Genomic DNA, 16,782 nt, shown 5'->3' on the forward strand with positions numbered 1-16,782 from the left:
CAGAGGATTCCACAGACTCTGTTGAAAAACGTTTCTTAAACGGAAGCAAACGGAACGAAACGGGGATTAACAAACCTGAATTTGTTCAATAGAAACTCTCATTTGCAACTACTGGACTAATGATTACACCCTAGATCAGCTAGATGCAGTCAATAGTGTCTGTCCATGTGTCACTGTCTGACACACAGTCTGACACATGTCACTGTCTCTCGACCCGTGTGCACCTAAGTTGTAAACTTTCATTCATAGACTAGGTTGTTGCAACCTCATGAAGGGTATAGAGAAAATTTGAGTATCATGTAGTAGCCTAACCCTATTGATGTTACATTGAGCTTGGTGAATGGAATATGAATGACAGTCATCCAATATGCTGTAATAGAAATAAAGCCATGCTCATCAAAAAATGGAATCGTCCTCCTTCATTTTAAATGGCACCGACCGTCACTGGTGTTGGTTATTCTGTGGTAGAATTACCTACTCTCCTAATGGAGTCTACCAAATATCTGGTTCAGTTCGCTTATTGACTTGACACATTATTTATAAAGATAAGCCACACTACTAGCGCATCAGAGATGGTGACAGGTTTTTGGGATAATCTGTGTTGCATTATACCACTTGAATGCATTCCACACTCTGTTCATCCCCATAGAATAACAGTAACATCACACTCTCTTTCTCACACACACACACACACACACACACACACACACACACACACACACACACACACACACACACACACACACACACACACACACAGAGAGAGAGAGAGAGAGAGAGAGAGAGGGAGAGAAAGAAGAGAGCGAGAGGGGCTGCCTGGTTGCCTGCATGGGCTTCGTTGTGGGAAATTGCACAGCAGAGCGTGACCTCACTGCATTCTGCACAGCTGTGCGAGCAAGCAAAGAGAGAGAGAGGGCGAGGAGAAATAGAAGAGAGAGCGAGAGGGGCTGCCTGGTTCCCTGCACGGGCTCTGTTGTGGGAAATTGTGCTTTTAAACAGCCTTACGCCGATATGCATTCTTCAGTTTCTGGTGCATTACACGCGCAACAAGAAACCAACACGCACTCGGTTAACGTCATTAATAACGCAGTGTGAGATGGACGAGTCGTCTCTGTTGGATCTATTGGAGTGTTCAGTGTGTTTGGAGCGGCTGGACACTACAGCTAAAGTCCTGCCTTGCCAACACACCTTCTGTCGCCGCTGCTTGGAGAACATACTCAGCTCCAGGAACGAACTGAGATGCCCAGAATGTCGCATCCTAGTCGGCTGTGAGGTGGATGATCTTCCCGCGAATATCTTGCTGGTCCGTCTGCTGGACGGGATCAAACAGCGGCCACGGAATGGAGGCAGTACCAGGCAGTCCCTGGTGGGAGGCGGGCGGTCTCAGGGCTGTGCAGCCGGGATCAGCGCCTCTCCCCCGGGCAGTGGGATCAGGGACCTGCCGGTGGCCACACGAAGCCCCCCGGTCAAGGTACGTGGCTCTGCTACGGTCTAATCTGACGTCGTATTTGGGCTGGTTGGCTGCCAACTTGCTGTACAGAATGTTCCTTGGCTGGAGTCCTCCAGAACAGAGTTGCTGTAAACATGTGTGGGGGGTGATATTGCATTATAGCTGGGAATCTGTTTGGGAAATCTAATGTGACATCAGGAAGAAAAGAAACCACCTCAATGTTAAATACAATAAAGTGCTGAAAGACATCAGTGATATCCACCCCTGGCCCCTGCAGCTAAAGACAATTATAGAGGGAGGGAGAGAGGGGGTGGGGAATAATGGAAAGAGAGAGTACTTCACCTGTGCTATTCATGTTGTTGCTTGACAGACAAGCCAGGTGTAGACAGAAATGGTTTAGTTACCTCATTGGCTGGCTGTGTAGTCTAGAGCTGCAGCAGTATAGCATGTTTCATAACATAGACTGAACAAAGCAACCAGAACAATGACATGGTTGGATGTTGGGGTTCTTCCTTATACACAGTCTAGTTTGATTAATATGATAACAGATGTTTGGGCCCATTATGTTTGTTTGTTTGAAAAGGTTAATGTCATGCCATGTCATGTCTTTGGCCCAAGTAGTGTACATAGTATACAAAATGTAACTCACAATCCTCTTTGATTGTGAGTTCCGGCTCCCAAGTAGCGCAGCATCTAAGGGACTGCATCTCAGTGCAAGAGGCGTCACTACAGTCCCTGGTTCGATTCCAGGCTGTATCACATCCGGCCATGATTGGGAGTCCCATAAATTGGCCCAGCTTTGTCCAGGTTTGGCCGGGGTAGGCCGGGATAGGCCGGGGTAGGCCATCATTGTAAATAAGAATTTGTTATTAACGGACTTTCCTAGTAAAATAAAGGTTAAATAAAAAATAAAAATAAATGATTAACATACCAGTGTTTCTTCTTCTCATACTTCCCAGTCCACTGAAGGGGAGCAGGGTGACTATTGAACATACGGACAGTCTAGGACTGAGAGACAGAGTGTCTGGTGGGGTGCAGCCAGCAGACCTGCCAGAGCCACCAGCAGAAGCAGTAGAATCTAAACACTGATCGTAGATGTGTGGAATGCTCCGAGGCAACCATCTCTCTCTCTCTCTCTCTCTCTCTCTCTCTCTCTCTCTCTCTCTCTCTCTCTCGATGTGTTAGTTTAAGATGTCTCCTTCAGACTAGACAGCCAGGCGTAGCTGTGCTTTATTCATCTGAGCACTCACACTCTGGCAAAGACACCCTCAACATTTATTAAGGAGCAGGAATCTCATTTAGTGTGTGTATGTGTGTGTGACTGTTTGTATATATATATGTGTGTGTGTGTGTGTGTGTGTGTGTGGCTGCTTCAGTTTGAAGGATGAAGAGCAGGGAGGATTCAGAGGGAACCTTTTGTCTTTGCTGACACAAACACACACACACACACAGTCGCACAGGGAGAGCCTATGATATGGAGAGCCCATTGAGGGGAGCCAGACACATGCAGTATTAATGTGGTCATAATGAAGTATTAATGCAGTATTCATGTGGTATTAATGAAGTATTGGTAAAGGGAATCTGTAACGTAATGAGTGTCTGGTTGTTGATTCTGGCTAATCTTGCATGGTATTAAACTGACTGACAGGACCTATGGCTGTCTGGCAGAGACATAGTATACATTGCTGCCTGGCCTGATGTAATACACACATACAACAATATAGTATTGTTGTACTTGTATGAAGAGAGAGAGAGAGACTTATAGTGGGAGAGAGGGAGAGAGAAAAAGGGAGAGAAATGCAGAACAAAAAGAGAGGGGTGTACAAGCTGGGGGGTGGAGATGCAGATAGTGTATAGGCTGGGGTTGGAGATGCAGATAGTGTATAGGCTGGGGGGGTGGAGATACAGATAGTGTATAGGCTGGGGGTGGAGATGCAGATAGTGTATGGGCTGGGGGTGGAGATGCAGATAGTATATAGGCTGGGGGGGTGGAGATGCAGATAGTGTATAGGCTGGGGGTGGAGATGCACATAGTGTATAGGCTGGGGGTGTAGATGCAGATAGTATATAGGCTGGGGGTGGAGATGCACATAGTGTATAGGCTGGGGGTGTAGATGCAGATAGTATATAGGCTGGGGGGGTGGAGATGCAGATAGTGTATAGGCTGGGGGTGGAGATGCAGATAGTATATAGGCTGGGGGGTGGAGATGCAGATAGTATATAGGCTGGGGGTGGAGATGAACATAGTGTATAGGCTGGGGGTGGAGATGCACATAGTGTATAGGCTGGGGGTGGAGATGCAGATAGTATATAGGCTGGGGGGGTGGAGATGCAGATAGTGTATAGGCTGGGGGTGGAGATGCAGATAGTATATAGGCTGGGGGGTGGAGATGCAGATAGTGAATAGATGGGGGGTGAAGATGCAGATAGTGTATAGGCTGGGGGGGTGGAGATGCACATAGTGTATAGGCTGGGGGGTGGAGATGCAGATAGTATATAGGCTGGGGGTGGAGATGCAGATAGTGTATATACGCTGGGGGGTGGAGATGCAGATAGTATATAGGCAAGGGGGTGGAGATGCAGATAGTTTATAGGCTGGGGTTGGAGATGCAGATGTGTGTGTATAGGCTGGGGGGTGGAGATGCAGATGGGTATATTGGCCTAGATGGGGTGTTGTGGGCTAAACAAGCTTTCAGCTTGGCTGCTATTCCCATGGGGTTAAAAACTTCTTCAGGCTAGGGAGCACTATTTTCACATCCGGATGAAAAGTGTGCCCAAACTGCCTGCTACTCAGGCCCAGAAAACCTAGGATATACATATTATTAACGAGGGTCGAGTGAAATGTACTGTTGTGGTTGGGGCGCGTGACCTGAAAGCTCGCTACACTTTGTTTTCCTCCGGTATTGAACACAGTTTATTCCGTCTTCAATTTTATTGATTATTTACATTTAAAAATACCGAAAGTTGGACTAGGAAAGTTTTTTGAAATGTTTGGATCAAGTTTACAGGTAACTAATTAGATAATGTGTAGTCATGTTGTGCGAGTTGGAACCGGTGTATTTTCTGAATCATACGAGACAAATAAATGGACATTTTGGATATATAACGACAGGATTTATCGAACAAAAGGACCATTTGTGATGTTTATGGGACATATTGGAGTGCCAACAGAAGAAGATCTTCAAAGGTAAGGCATGCATTATATGTTTTTTCTGACTTTTGTGTTGTGCCTGGCGGGTTGAATTATGATTTTCATGTGTATGTTTGATGGGGTGCTGTCCTCAGATAATAACATGGTTTGCTTTCATCATAAAGCCTTTTTGAAATCTGACACTGTGGCTGGATTAACAAGAATTTAATCTTTAAACCCATGTATAACACTTGTATGATTTATGAATTATTATTATGAGTATTAAAGGGATTGGCGTGCGAAGGGATCACTAAGAAGTTAAGGGTTAACTCCCATCCCGCCACAACACACACACACACACACACACACACACACACACACACAGAAACACACACACACACACACACACACACACACAAAGTTAACCCCCTACCATTGTTAGTATGGAGATGAGGGTAAGAAGTCAGTCAGGTCTGGCGGCTGGCCTAGTGCTGGAAAATGAATTCAGACACGGAGGAGAGGATAATAAGAAATTATCTGTTACCAATGTGACTGACCAGATCACCTCTCTGTGCAACTCAAGAATGTGTCAGCCCACTGAGCCAAAGCCTGATGTATTATCACAGGATCTAACATGAGACTTCAAGTCCCAGACATGGTTATTCATCCTCCAGGTCTAAACTGTTATGAACGTCAAGTGTTAATGGTCTCCTGTGGAACACATTCTGAGGGATTAGGCTATATCATGGAAGCATCTCTCTTATATAGTGGAAACATCTCTCACTCTCTCATTCTCTCTCTCTATCTCTCTCTCTCTCTCCCTCTCTCTCTCTCTCTCTCTCTCTCTCTCTCTCTCTCTCTCTCTCTCTCTCTCTCGCTCTCTCTCTCTCTCTCTCTCTCTCTCTGTGCGTGTGTGAGAGCAGTGTGCCACATCCTGTTGCGACCAGGGTCTGCTTTCTCTCTGTTTAGTCTACAGGAGTAGAGAGGGAGAGACAGAGACAGAAAAAACATTACTGATGGAGAGAAGGCTAGAGAGGAAGAGAGAGAGAGGTGTCAGAGCTATGAGATATAAGTCCTTTCATACAGAGAGACATTGCCAAAGGAAATGTGGAAATGATGTCGTTGATCAGGCTGATTAGCCTAATTTAGCTGCTACCCCCCCCCCCCCACACACACACACACACCTCTGCTCAGGTTGCAGCTTAGCAGAGTTCCATAGTCCTGACGGAGAATTTAAAACCTCTTCTCTGTACTCTGCCTGCCAGTGCCTGGAATTGGCTATCTCCTCTCTGTGCTTTGAGATGCAGTGTGTGTGTAATTGGCTATATCTCTGTGCGTGTAAAGGGAAATGGAGAGTCCATCATCTTTAGAGCCTCTCTCTCCCTCCATCCCTCTCTCTGCCTGGTTGAGTGATGCTGATGATTATCCTGCTGGAAATTAAACCTCCGTTTCTTCAGGAGGCCTGGGGATCTCTCTCTATTTCAGTGCGAGGTGAAGTGATGTTTATCCAGAGAGACTCATTCAATCTGAGCAGCTTGACAGAGAGACTAGTGGCCTCTTACCAAACCAGCCTGTCCTAACCTATCGTCACCCAACCTCAAATTGAGCAGGGAGAAAAAAAATAGGCCTATTTGTGTGCACAGTACGACAGTTGAAGTTGGAAGTTTACATACACTTAGGTTGGAGTCAGTAAAACTCGTTTTTCAACCACTCCACAAATGTCTTATTAACAAACTATAGTCTTGGCAAGTCGGTTAGGACATCTACTTTGTGCATGCAACAAGTAATTTTTCTAACAATTGTTTACAGACAGATTATTTCACTTATAATTCAGTGTATCACAATTCCAGTGGGTCAGAAGTTTACATACACTAAGTTGACTGTGCCTTCAAACAGCTTGGAAAATTCCAGAAAATTATGTAATGTCTTTAGAAGCTTCTGATAGGCTAATTGACATAATTTGAGTCAATTGGATGTGTACCTGTGGATGTATTTCAAGGCCTACCTTCAAACTCAGTGTCTATTTGCTTGACATCATCAGAAATCAGCCAAGACCTCAGAAAAAAAATTGGAGACATCCACAAGTCTGGTTCATCCTTGGGAGCAATTTCCAAACACCTGAAGGTACCACGTTCATCTGTACAAACAATAGTACGCAAGTATAAACACCATGGACCATGCAGCCTTCATTCCGCTCAGGAAGGAGACGCGTTCTGTCTCCTAGAGATTAAAATACTTTTTTGCGAAAAGTGCAAATCAATCCCAGAACAACAGCAAAGGACCTTGTGAAGATGTGGGAGGAAACAGGTACAAAAGTATCTATATCCACAGTAAAACGAGTCCTATATCGACACAACTTGAAAAGCAGCTCAGCAAGGAAGAAGCCACCGCTCCAAAACCGCCATAAAAAAAGCCAGTCTACGATTTGCAACTGCACATGGGGACAAAGATCGTACTTTTTGGTGAAATGTCCTCTGGTCTGGTGAAACAAAAAATGTAACTGTTTGGCCATGTAACAATGACCATTGTTATGTTTGGAGGAAAAAGGGAGAGGTTTGCAAGCTGAAGAACACCATCCCAACCGTGAAGCACGGGGTGGCAGCATCATGTTGTGGTGGTGCTTTGCAGCAGGAGGGATTGGTGCACTTCACAAAATAGATGGCATCACGAGGAAGGAAAATTTTGTGGATATATTGAAGCAACATCTCAAGACATCAGTCAGGAAATTAAAGCTTGGTCGCAAATCAAATCAAATCAAATCAAATTTATTTATATAGCCCTTCGTACATCAGCTGATATCTCAAAGTGCTGTACAGCAAATGGGTCTTCCAAATGGACAATGACCCCAAGCATACTTCCAAAGTTGTGGCAAAATAGCTTAAGAACAACAAAGTCAAGGTATTGGAGTGGCCATCACAAAGCCCTGACATCAATCCTATAGAAAATGTTTGGCAGAACTGAAAAGGCGTGTGCAAGCAAGGAGGCCTACAACCCTGACTCAGTTACACCAGCTCTGTCAGGAGGAATGGCCCAAAATTCACCAAACTTATTGGGTGGAAGGCTACCCGAAACGCTTGTGGAGGGCTACCCAGCTTGTGGAGGGCTACCCAGCTTGTGGAAGGCTACCCAGCTTGTGGAAGGCTACCCGAAACATCTGACCCAAGTTAAACATTTTAAAGGCAATGCTACCAAATACTAATTGAGTGTAATGTAAACTTCTGACCCACTGGGAATGTGATGAAAGAAATCAAATCTGAAATAAATAATTCTCTCTACTATTATTCTGACATTTCACATTCTTAAAATATAGTGGTGATCCTAACTGACCTAAGACAGGGAATTTTTACTAGGATTAAATGTCAGGAATTGTGAAATACTGAGTTTCAATGTATTTGGCTAAGGTGTATGTAATCATCCGACTTCAACTGTATGTCTGAGATAAAGCCTAGGAATCGGGGAGCTAACACAAGTTTTAAGGTCTCAGACAATGTTACTGTAATTTCCATGTAAAAGGACCCATGTTCACCAACAAGTTCATAGGAACATGTCAAATTGGGGGTCAAATGAAAAACAAGAGTCTATATTTTTGAGAAATTAAGGCATATAATCATTTTCCATCATAAAAAATAGGAGCAAGCAAAGGCTTTGATTTCTTGTCAAACAGATGGAAAAGAGGTCTTATAAAACATCTACCAGAAAAAGTCTTAAAATATATTAGAAATAAACCAAAACAAAATCATGTTGTAGTAAAGACCAGCAGACTAATATCAACACATATTTAATTTAGGATAATTTTTTTCGACATTTTTTAAGTCGAAGAAACATTGCCTTGTGCCTTGAATCCGTTACCAAAAACCCACATGCTGTATCTTTAAGATATTTTATAATTTCTGTCCCTCATGAGGAGGGAGGATAATGAATGTTCCTGGGAAGTAACAAGTTAAGGTATACCTATGAATTAGTCATGTTTTTACGGTGACAGAATTTCAGAAAAATCTGTAACAAATATTTCTGCAATTGAATTGGCTACAATGGGAAATCATAGTAGGCACAGACCACAGTTGGTTCACTTGATATTGTCCTCCCTTCCACTGGCATAATATTATGTTCAGCTGATAACTGTTGTCTTTCTCTTTCTGTCATCTGGTGGTCTAAGCAAGTGTGACAATCCCCCCCTCTCTATCTTTCTCTATCTCCTTCTCTCTCTCTCTCTCTCTCGCTCTCTCTCTCACCCTCTCACTCTGTCTCTTCTCACTCCTTTCTCTCTCTCCAATTAATGTCACTTCTCCCGGCTCTAACTGACACCTAACAATGAGCCCCCTCTCTTTCCATTTACTGTAACCAGCATCCTCAACCACTGAGCACCTACCGACACCGGACATCCATCCATCAAATTTGGTCAGTTCACCCTAGACTTGATTTCAATGTCCACAGACATCTGGACCTGCCTTCATTTGGCCCAAACATAGGTGTCCATGATTGGTTCAGATTTGGTACGGACCGGACCAAATCTGAACCAATCATAGACGTCTATGTTTCACAAGTTTAGACATTACAGTCCGTACATTACAGTAGAGCACAGTAGTGTACTATGGGATGTAACGATTAACCGATACCCATCTGTCCCGATTCAAATGTTTAAGATACAAGTGCATCGGTCTGCAGACCCCTTAACTGATCCAAATGTAGCACGCATCGGTCAGAATATCTATTCAAACGTTACGAATGGCCGGTTCACTTTGTTGTTGTTGTTGCTCATATTACATTCTTTCTACCTTCTGAAAATACCTCTCACATTTCAGTGTCAAATTGCAAGTAACTGTGTTGACAGTCATTGATCTACAAGTAATTTTGCATGCCAAGCAACCCCAGACAATATCAGTAGCCTAGTCAAACTGCACACTTTGCCCAGCTTCGCTCACTAACCAACGCGAGGAACCCCACGGCTCGATCCTAGGCCCCTCACTCTTCTTAATGTATATCAACAACATAGCTCAGGCAGTAGGAAGCTCTCTCATCTATTTATATGCATATGAGACAGTATAATACTAAGCTGGCCCCTCCACGGATTTTGTGTTAAACGCTCTACTACAAAGCTTTCATGTCCATGTTTTTAAAAGAAAAGCATTTTTTTTTACTATTAAAATAACATCAAATTGATCAGAAATACAGTGTAGGCATTGTTAATGTTGTAAATGACTCTTGTAGCTGGAAACGGCAGATTTTTAATGGAGTACAGAGGCCCATTATCAGCAACCATCACTCCTGTATTCCAATGTCACGTTTTGTTAGCTAATCCAAGTTTATCATTTTGAAAGGCTAATTGATCATTAGAAAACCCTTTTGCTACAATATTAGCACAGCTGAAAACTGTTGTTCTGATTAAAGAAGCAATACCATGGGCCTTCGTTAGACTACTTAAGTATCTGTAGCAACAGCATTTGTGGGTTTGAATACAGGCTCAAAATGGTCAGAAACAAAGACCTTTCTTCTGAAACTCGTCAGTCTATTCTTGTTCTGAGAAATGAAGGCTATTTCATGTGAGAAATTGCCAAGAAACTGAGGATCTCGCACACCGCTGTGTACTACTCCTTTAACAGAACAGCGCAAACTGGCCCTAACCAGAATAGAAAGAAGAGTGGGAGGCCCCGGAGCACAACTGAGCAAGAGGACAAGTACATTAGACAAGTACACTAGTTTGAGAAACAGACGCCTCACAAGTCCTCAACTGGCAGCTTTATTAAATAGTACCCGCAAAACACCAGTCTCAACATCAACAGTGAAGAGGCGACTCCGGGATGCTGGTCTTCTAGGCAGAGTTGCAAAGAAACTGGCCATAAAAATAAAAAATTAAGATGGGCAAAAGAACACAGACACTGGACAGACAAATCTAAGTTTGAAGTGTTCGGATCACAAAGAATAACATTCATGAGACGCAGAAAAAAATAAATGTTGGATGAGTGCTTGACACCTTCTGTCAAGCATGGTGGAAGCAATGTGATGGTCTTGGAGTGCTTTGGTGGTGCTAAAGTGGGAGATTTGTACAGGGTAAAAGGGATTTTGAAGAAGGAAGGCTATCACAGTCACCAGACCTCAACCCTATTGATCTCAACCCAGCTTGACCGTATGGTACATAAGAAGTGCCCATCTAACCAATCCAACTTGTGGGAGGTGCTTCAGGGAGCATGGGCTGAAATCTCTTCAGATTACCTCAAGAAATTGACAACTAGAATGCCAAAGGTCTGCAAGGCTGTAATTGCTGCAAATGGAGGATTCTTTAACGAAAGCAAAGTTTGAAGGACACAATTATTATTTCAATTAAAAAGTATTATTTATGGGCCTCCCAGGTTGCGTAGTGGTCTAAGGCTGTGCCACCAGAGACTCTGGGTCCGAGCCCAGGCTCTGTCGAAAGCCGACCGGTAGGTCCATGGGGCGACACACAATTGGCCTAGCGCAGTCCGGGTTAGGGAGGGTTTGGCCGGTAGGGATATCCTTGTCTCATCGCGCACTAGTGACTTCTGTGGCAGGCCGGGCACAGTGCACGCTGACCAGGTCACTAGGATTGGTGCGGCTGGCTTCCGGGTTGGATGCGTGCTGTGTTAAGAAGCAGTGTGGCTTGGTTGGGTTGTGTTTCGGAGGACGCATGGCTCTTGACCTTCGTCTCTCCCGAGCCTGTATGGGAGTTGTAGTGATGAGACAAGATAGTCTACTAACAATTGGGGAGAAAAAGAAAAATCATTATTTATAACCTTGTATATTCATTTTGCATCTAATATCATGTATGTTTTCATGGAAAACAAGGACATTTCTAAGTGATCCCAAACTTTTGAACGGTAGTGGATATATATATATATTTTAATCCCAGCCCCCATCCCCGCAGGAGGCCTTTTGCCTTTGGGAGGCCATCATTGTAAATACGAATTTTGTCTTAACTGACTTGCCTAGTTAAATAAAGGTTCATTTTAGATATACAGGGTAAAGTTAATGATTTAATCATGAGGACAGCAATCACCTTTGAGAGGCTCACTGCTTTGCAGTAAAAACTTCCAAACGGTCAAAACCATTTGATTTTGAGATGGGGATGAAATCTAAAGTTGTGCTATATATTCATTGGCTATGTCATAGCTCATTTGTAAATGGTAATGAGAAGTTAATTAGTGGGGGATGGTGATTTCAGAACCAAACTGTGATCTGATAGTGGTAGTGGGGTGGTAGATTTCTAGTCTCCCTTATGGCTCAGCTCAGGTGCCGAAAAAGTTAATACACCATAGGCATACATCATTTACACACGCACGCACACACACACACACGCACACACACAAACGTATCGTTCATGTACATATCCAATCGTCTTGAAAGGAAAAGATGCACATCCCTATTGAATAAAGTACAGTACGTACGTTACAATACAGTAGAGCACAATACAGTACAGTACAGTAAAGAAAAGTACAGTAGAGTAGAGTTTACTACAGTCCTATACTGTACAGTAGAGTGGAATGGAGTAGAGTTCAGTACAGACACAGTAGAGCACACTAGAGTTGAGTACACTATAATGTACTGTATTGTACTGTACTGAACTATACTGTACTCATTAAAGAGCTCATAAAAAATAATAGCCTGTGTGTAGAATAATACCCAAATATGCAAAGGAGGATATTGCATATTTCTACCTTTGTGTACCTATTCAGGATACATCACCATGAAGAGAATGACCATCATATCCATTATGATGCATTTCTGGGTAGTACAGATCAGGGACCCATGATGAAGTTCTGTTTCTGCAATTCTGTCACCGGGTGTAAATCCACTTCACTTACTGTTCAATGACCAAAATAGATTTTGACAAAGTCAAGGTGTCATGTCATAGCTGACACCCCATTCTTTCTTCAGACATGTTGAGTCTTCATTCAGAGCAGATATTTAACAGAGTTTTTGGAAAACATGGACACAAAAGAAACAGATGGAGATTCTACAGAAACTTTGTAACCAAACATGTGCAACTGCACAGTTCTTCCAGTAAATGCGTTTGTTTTATAAAATGTTTAGTGTAAATTGTTAAAAGTAATCCATAGAGTTGTATGGTTTGTTGAACTTGGAAATCAATGGTTTTTGTTTGGCCTAAATTTTAAATGAAAAATTGGAGTCTCCATGTGAAATGGCCCTTTCCCATTACATGAGTGTGGATCATCGAACCATCTCCCCTACACATACACAGAGCTGCTATGATAGAGAGCTACTGGAGAAGGCAGAGTTCAACTGAGACCAGCAAACCCCTGCAGACACTTTTCTCTTCTACCCCATATGTACATCATTCAGCGCTCGCTGCCTTTTTTCTCTCAACCCCTGTCTCCCTTCTCCCGCTTTCTCCCTATCTTCCTCTTCCTCTCTCTCTGCTTCTCTTTGTCTTTTTCTGTGTGGCATTATAATGCCTATCTGCTGAATATAGCTGCCAGCTCTCTCTCTCTCGCTCTCTCTCTCTCTCTCTCTCTCTCACTAAAAACACAGCATGAGCAAGAAACATTCTCTCATCTTTAGATCTGAAGATCCGTCACTCCCAGTCAGTCAAATATGTATAATGGAACTGTACCTGTTTTCTAGGGAAATAGTGAAATGGAAATGTTCATGTGATGTTTCGTTCCAAATAAGTCACTCATATTCACTGAGACAGATGTACAGTCACCCACACTGTTGAGTGTGTGTGTGTGTGTGTGTGTGTGTGTGACAACAGCTTCAGGAATCATACTACTTTTCTCTTTACTTCTCAATTCAATTCAATTCAATTCAATTCAAGGGCTTTATTGGCATGGGAAACATGTGTTAACATTGCCAAAGCAAGTGAGGTAGATAATATATAAAGTGAATATATAAAGTGAAATAAACAATAAAAATGAACAGTAAACATCACACATACAGAAGTTTCAAAACAATTAAGACATACAAATGTCATATTATATATATACAGTGTTTTAACAATGTACAAATGGTTAAAGGAAACAAGGTAAAATAAATAAGCATAAATATGGGTTGTATTTACAATGGTGTGTGTTCTTCACTGGTTGCCCTTTTCTCGTGGCAACAGGTCACAAATCTTGCTGCTGTGATGGCACACTGTGGAATTTCACCCAGTAGATATGGGAGTTTATCAAAATTGGATTTGTTTTCGAATTCTTTGTGGATCTGTGTAATCTGAGAGAAATATGTCTCTCTAATATGGTCATACATTGGGCAGGGGGTTAGGACGTGCAGCTCAGATTCCACCTCATTTTGTGGGCAGTGAGCACATAGCCTGTCTTCTCTTGAGAGCCATGTCTGCCTACGGCGGCCTTTCTCAATAGCAAGGCTATGCTCACTGAGTCTGTACATAGTCAAAGCTTTCCTTAAGTTTGGGTCAGTCACAGTGGTCAGGTATTCTGCCGCCGTGTACTCTCTGTTTAGGGCCAAGTAGCATTCTAGTTTGCTCAGTTTTTTTGTTAATTCTTTCCAATGTGTCAAGTAATTATCTTTTTGTTTTCTCATGATTTGGTTGGGTCTAATTGTGTTGCTGTCCTGGGGCTCTGTAGGGTGTGTTTGTGTTTGTGAACAGAGCCCCAGGACCAGCTTGCTTAGGGGACTCTTCTCCAGGTTCATCTCTCTGTAGTTGATGGCTTTGTTATGGAAGGCTTGGGAATCGCTTCCTTTTAGGTGGTTATAGAATTTAACGGCTCTTTTCTGGATTTTGATCATTAGTGGGTATCGCCCTAATTCTGCACTGCATGCATTATTTGGTGTTCTACGTTGTACACGGAGGATATTTTTGCAGAATTCTGCGTGCAGAAGAGTCTCAATTTGGTGTTTGTCCCATTTTGTGAAGTCTTGGTTGGTGAGCGGACCCCAGACCTCACAACCATAAAGGGCAATGGGCTCTATGACTGATTCAAGTATTTTTAGCCAAATCCTAATTGGTATGTTGAAATTTATGTTCCTTTTGATGGCATAGAATGCCCTTCTTGCCTTGTCTCTCAGATCATTCACAGCTTTGTGGAAGTTACCTGTGGCGCTGATGTTTAGGCCAAGGTATGTATAGTTTTTTGTGTGCTCTAGGGCAACAGTGTAATTTGGAATTTGTATTTGTGGTCCTGGTGACTGGACCTTTTTTGGAATACCACTATTTTGGTCTTACTGAGATTTACTGTCAGGGCCCAGGTCTGACAGAATCTGTGCATAAGATCTAGGTGCTGCTGTAGGCCCTCCTTGGTTGGTGACAGAAGCACCAGATCATCAGCAAACAGCAGACATTTGACTTCGGATTCTAGTAGGGTGAGGCCGGGTGCTGCAGACTTTTCTAGTGCCCGCGCCAATTCGTTGATATATATGTTGAAGAGGGTGGGGCTTAATGCTGAGGATTTTCCCAAGGTTACTGTTGACGCATATTCCACGGAAGTTATTGGGGTCAAATTTGTCTCCACTTTTGTGGATTGGGGTGATCAGTCCTTGGTTCCAAATATTGGGGAAGATGCCAGAGCTAAGGATGATGTTAAAGAGTTTTAGTATAGCCAATTGGAATTTGTTGTCTGTATATTTTATCATTTCATTGAGGATACCATCAACACCACAGGCCTTTTTGGGTTGGAGGGTTTTTATTTTGTCCTGTAACTCATTCAATGTAATTGGAGAATCCAGTGGCTTCTGGTAGTCTTTAATAGTTGATTCTAAGATCTGTATTTGATCATGTATATATTTTTGCTCTTTATTCTTTGTTATAGAGCCAAAAAGATTGGAGAAGTGGTTTACCCATACATCTTCATTTTGGATAGATAATTCTTCGTGTTGTTGTTTGTTTATTGTTTTCCAATTTTCCCAGAAGTGGTTAGAGTCTATGGATTCTTCAATTACATTGAGCTGATTTCTGACATGCTGTTCCTTCTTTTTCCGTAGTGTATTTCTGTATTGTTTTAGTGATTCACCATAGTGAAGGCGTAGACTCAGGTTTTCCGGGTCTCTATGTTTTTGGTTGGACAGGTTTCTCAATTTCTTTCTTAGATTTTTGCATTCTTCATCAAACCATTTGTTATTGTTGTTAATTTTCTTCGGTTTTCTATTTGAGATTTTTAGATTTGATAGGGAAGCTGAGAGGTCAAATATACTGTTGAGATTTTCTACTGCCAAGTTTACACCTTCACTATTACAGTGGAATGTTTTACCCAGGAAATTGTCTAAAAGGGATTTAATTTGTTGTTGCCTAATTGTTTTTTGGTAGGTTTCCAAACTGCATTCCTTCCATCTATAGCATTTCTTAATGTTACTCAGTTCCTTTGGCTTTGATGCCTCATGATTGAGTATTGCTCTGTTTAAGTAGACTGTGATTTTGCTGTGGTCTGATAGGGGTGTCAGTGGGCTGACTGTGAACGCTCTGTGAGACTCTGGGTTGAGGTCAGTGATAAAGTAGTCTACAGTACTACTGCCAAGAGATGAGCTATATGTGTACCTACCATAGGAGTCCCCTCGAAGCCTACCATTGACTATGTACATACCCAGCGTGCGACAGAGCTGCAGGAGTTGTGACCTGTTTTTGTTGGTTATGTTGTCATAGTTGTGCCTAGGGGGGCATATGTGGGAGGGAATGCTGTCACCTCCAGGCAGGTGTTTGTCCCCCTGTGTGCTGAGGGTGTCAGGTTCTTGTCTGGTTCTGGCATTTAGGTCGACACAGACTAGTACATGTCCCTGGGCCTGGAAATGATTGATTTCCCCCTCCAGGATGGAGAAGCTGTCTTCATTAAAGTATGGGGATTCTAGTGGGGGGATATAGGTAGCACACAGGAGGACATTTTTCTCTGTTAGGATCATTTCCTTTTGAATTTCTAGCCAAATGTAGAATGTTCCTGTTTTGATTAATTTAATGGAGTGAGTTAGGTCTGCTCTATACCAAATTAGCATACCCCCTGAGTCCCTTCCCTGTTTCACACCTGGTAGTTTGGTGGATGGGACTACCAGCTCTCTGTAACCTAGAGGGCAACCAGTGGGTCCGTCTCCTCTATACCAGGTTTCTTGCAGGATGACAATGTCTGTATTACCGATTTCTTTGGTGAAGTCCGGGTTCCTGCTCTTTAGGCCAAAGGCAGATGACCTCAGGCCTTGGCCTCAGGCCTTGGATATTCCAGGATGATATAGTTGGTCGTGGTTTGGCCGATGGCCAATAAGTGTGAGCAGAGCCTGCTGAGCATCT

At 42.9% G+C, this 16,782-nt stretch overlaps 1 protein-coding gene across 1 annotated transcript in view; it reads left to right on the forward strand.

Moving 5' to 3' along the window:
• Nucleotides 1-839: 839 nt before the first annotated feature.
• The window catches only part of LOC109877777 (E3 ubiquitin-protein ligase SH3RF3), a 127,886-nt gene continuing 111,943 nt past the window's right edge, over nucleotides 840-16,782 (forward strand). Inside the window, exon 1 of the mRNA XM_031806086.1 lies at nucleotides 840-1,471. Coding sequence (XP_031661946.1) covers nucleotides 1,097-1,471 — 375 coding nt within the window. The 5' untranslated portion in view covers nucleotides 840-1,096. The remainder of the gene's footprint in view (nucleotides 1,472-16,782) is intronic.

The sequence above is a fragment of the Oncorhynchus kisutch genome, linkage group LG26, assembly GCF_002021735.2.
Source record: "Oncorhynchus kisutch isolate 150728-3 linkage group LG26, Okis_V2, whole genome shotgun sequence".
Classification (NCBI taxonomy): domain Eukaryota; kingdom Metazoa; phylum Chordata; class Actinopteri; order Salmoniformes; family Salmonidae; genus Oncorhynchus; species Oncorhynchus kisutch.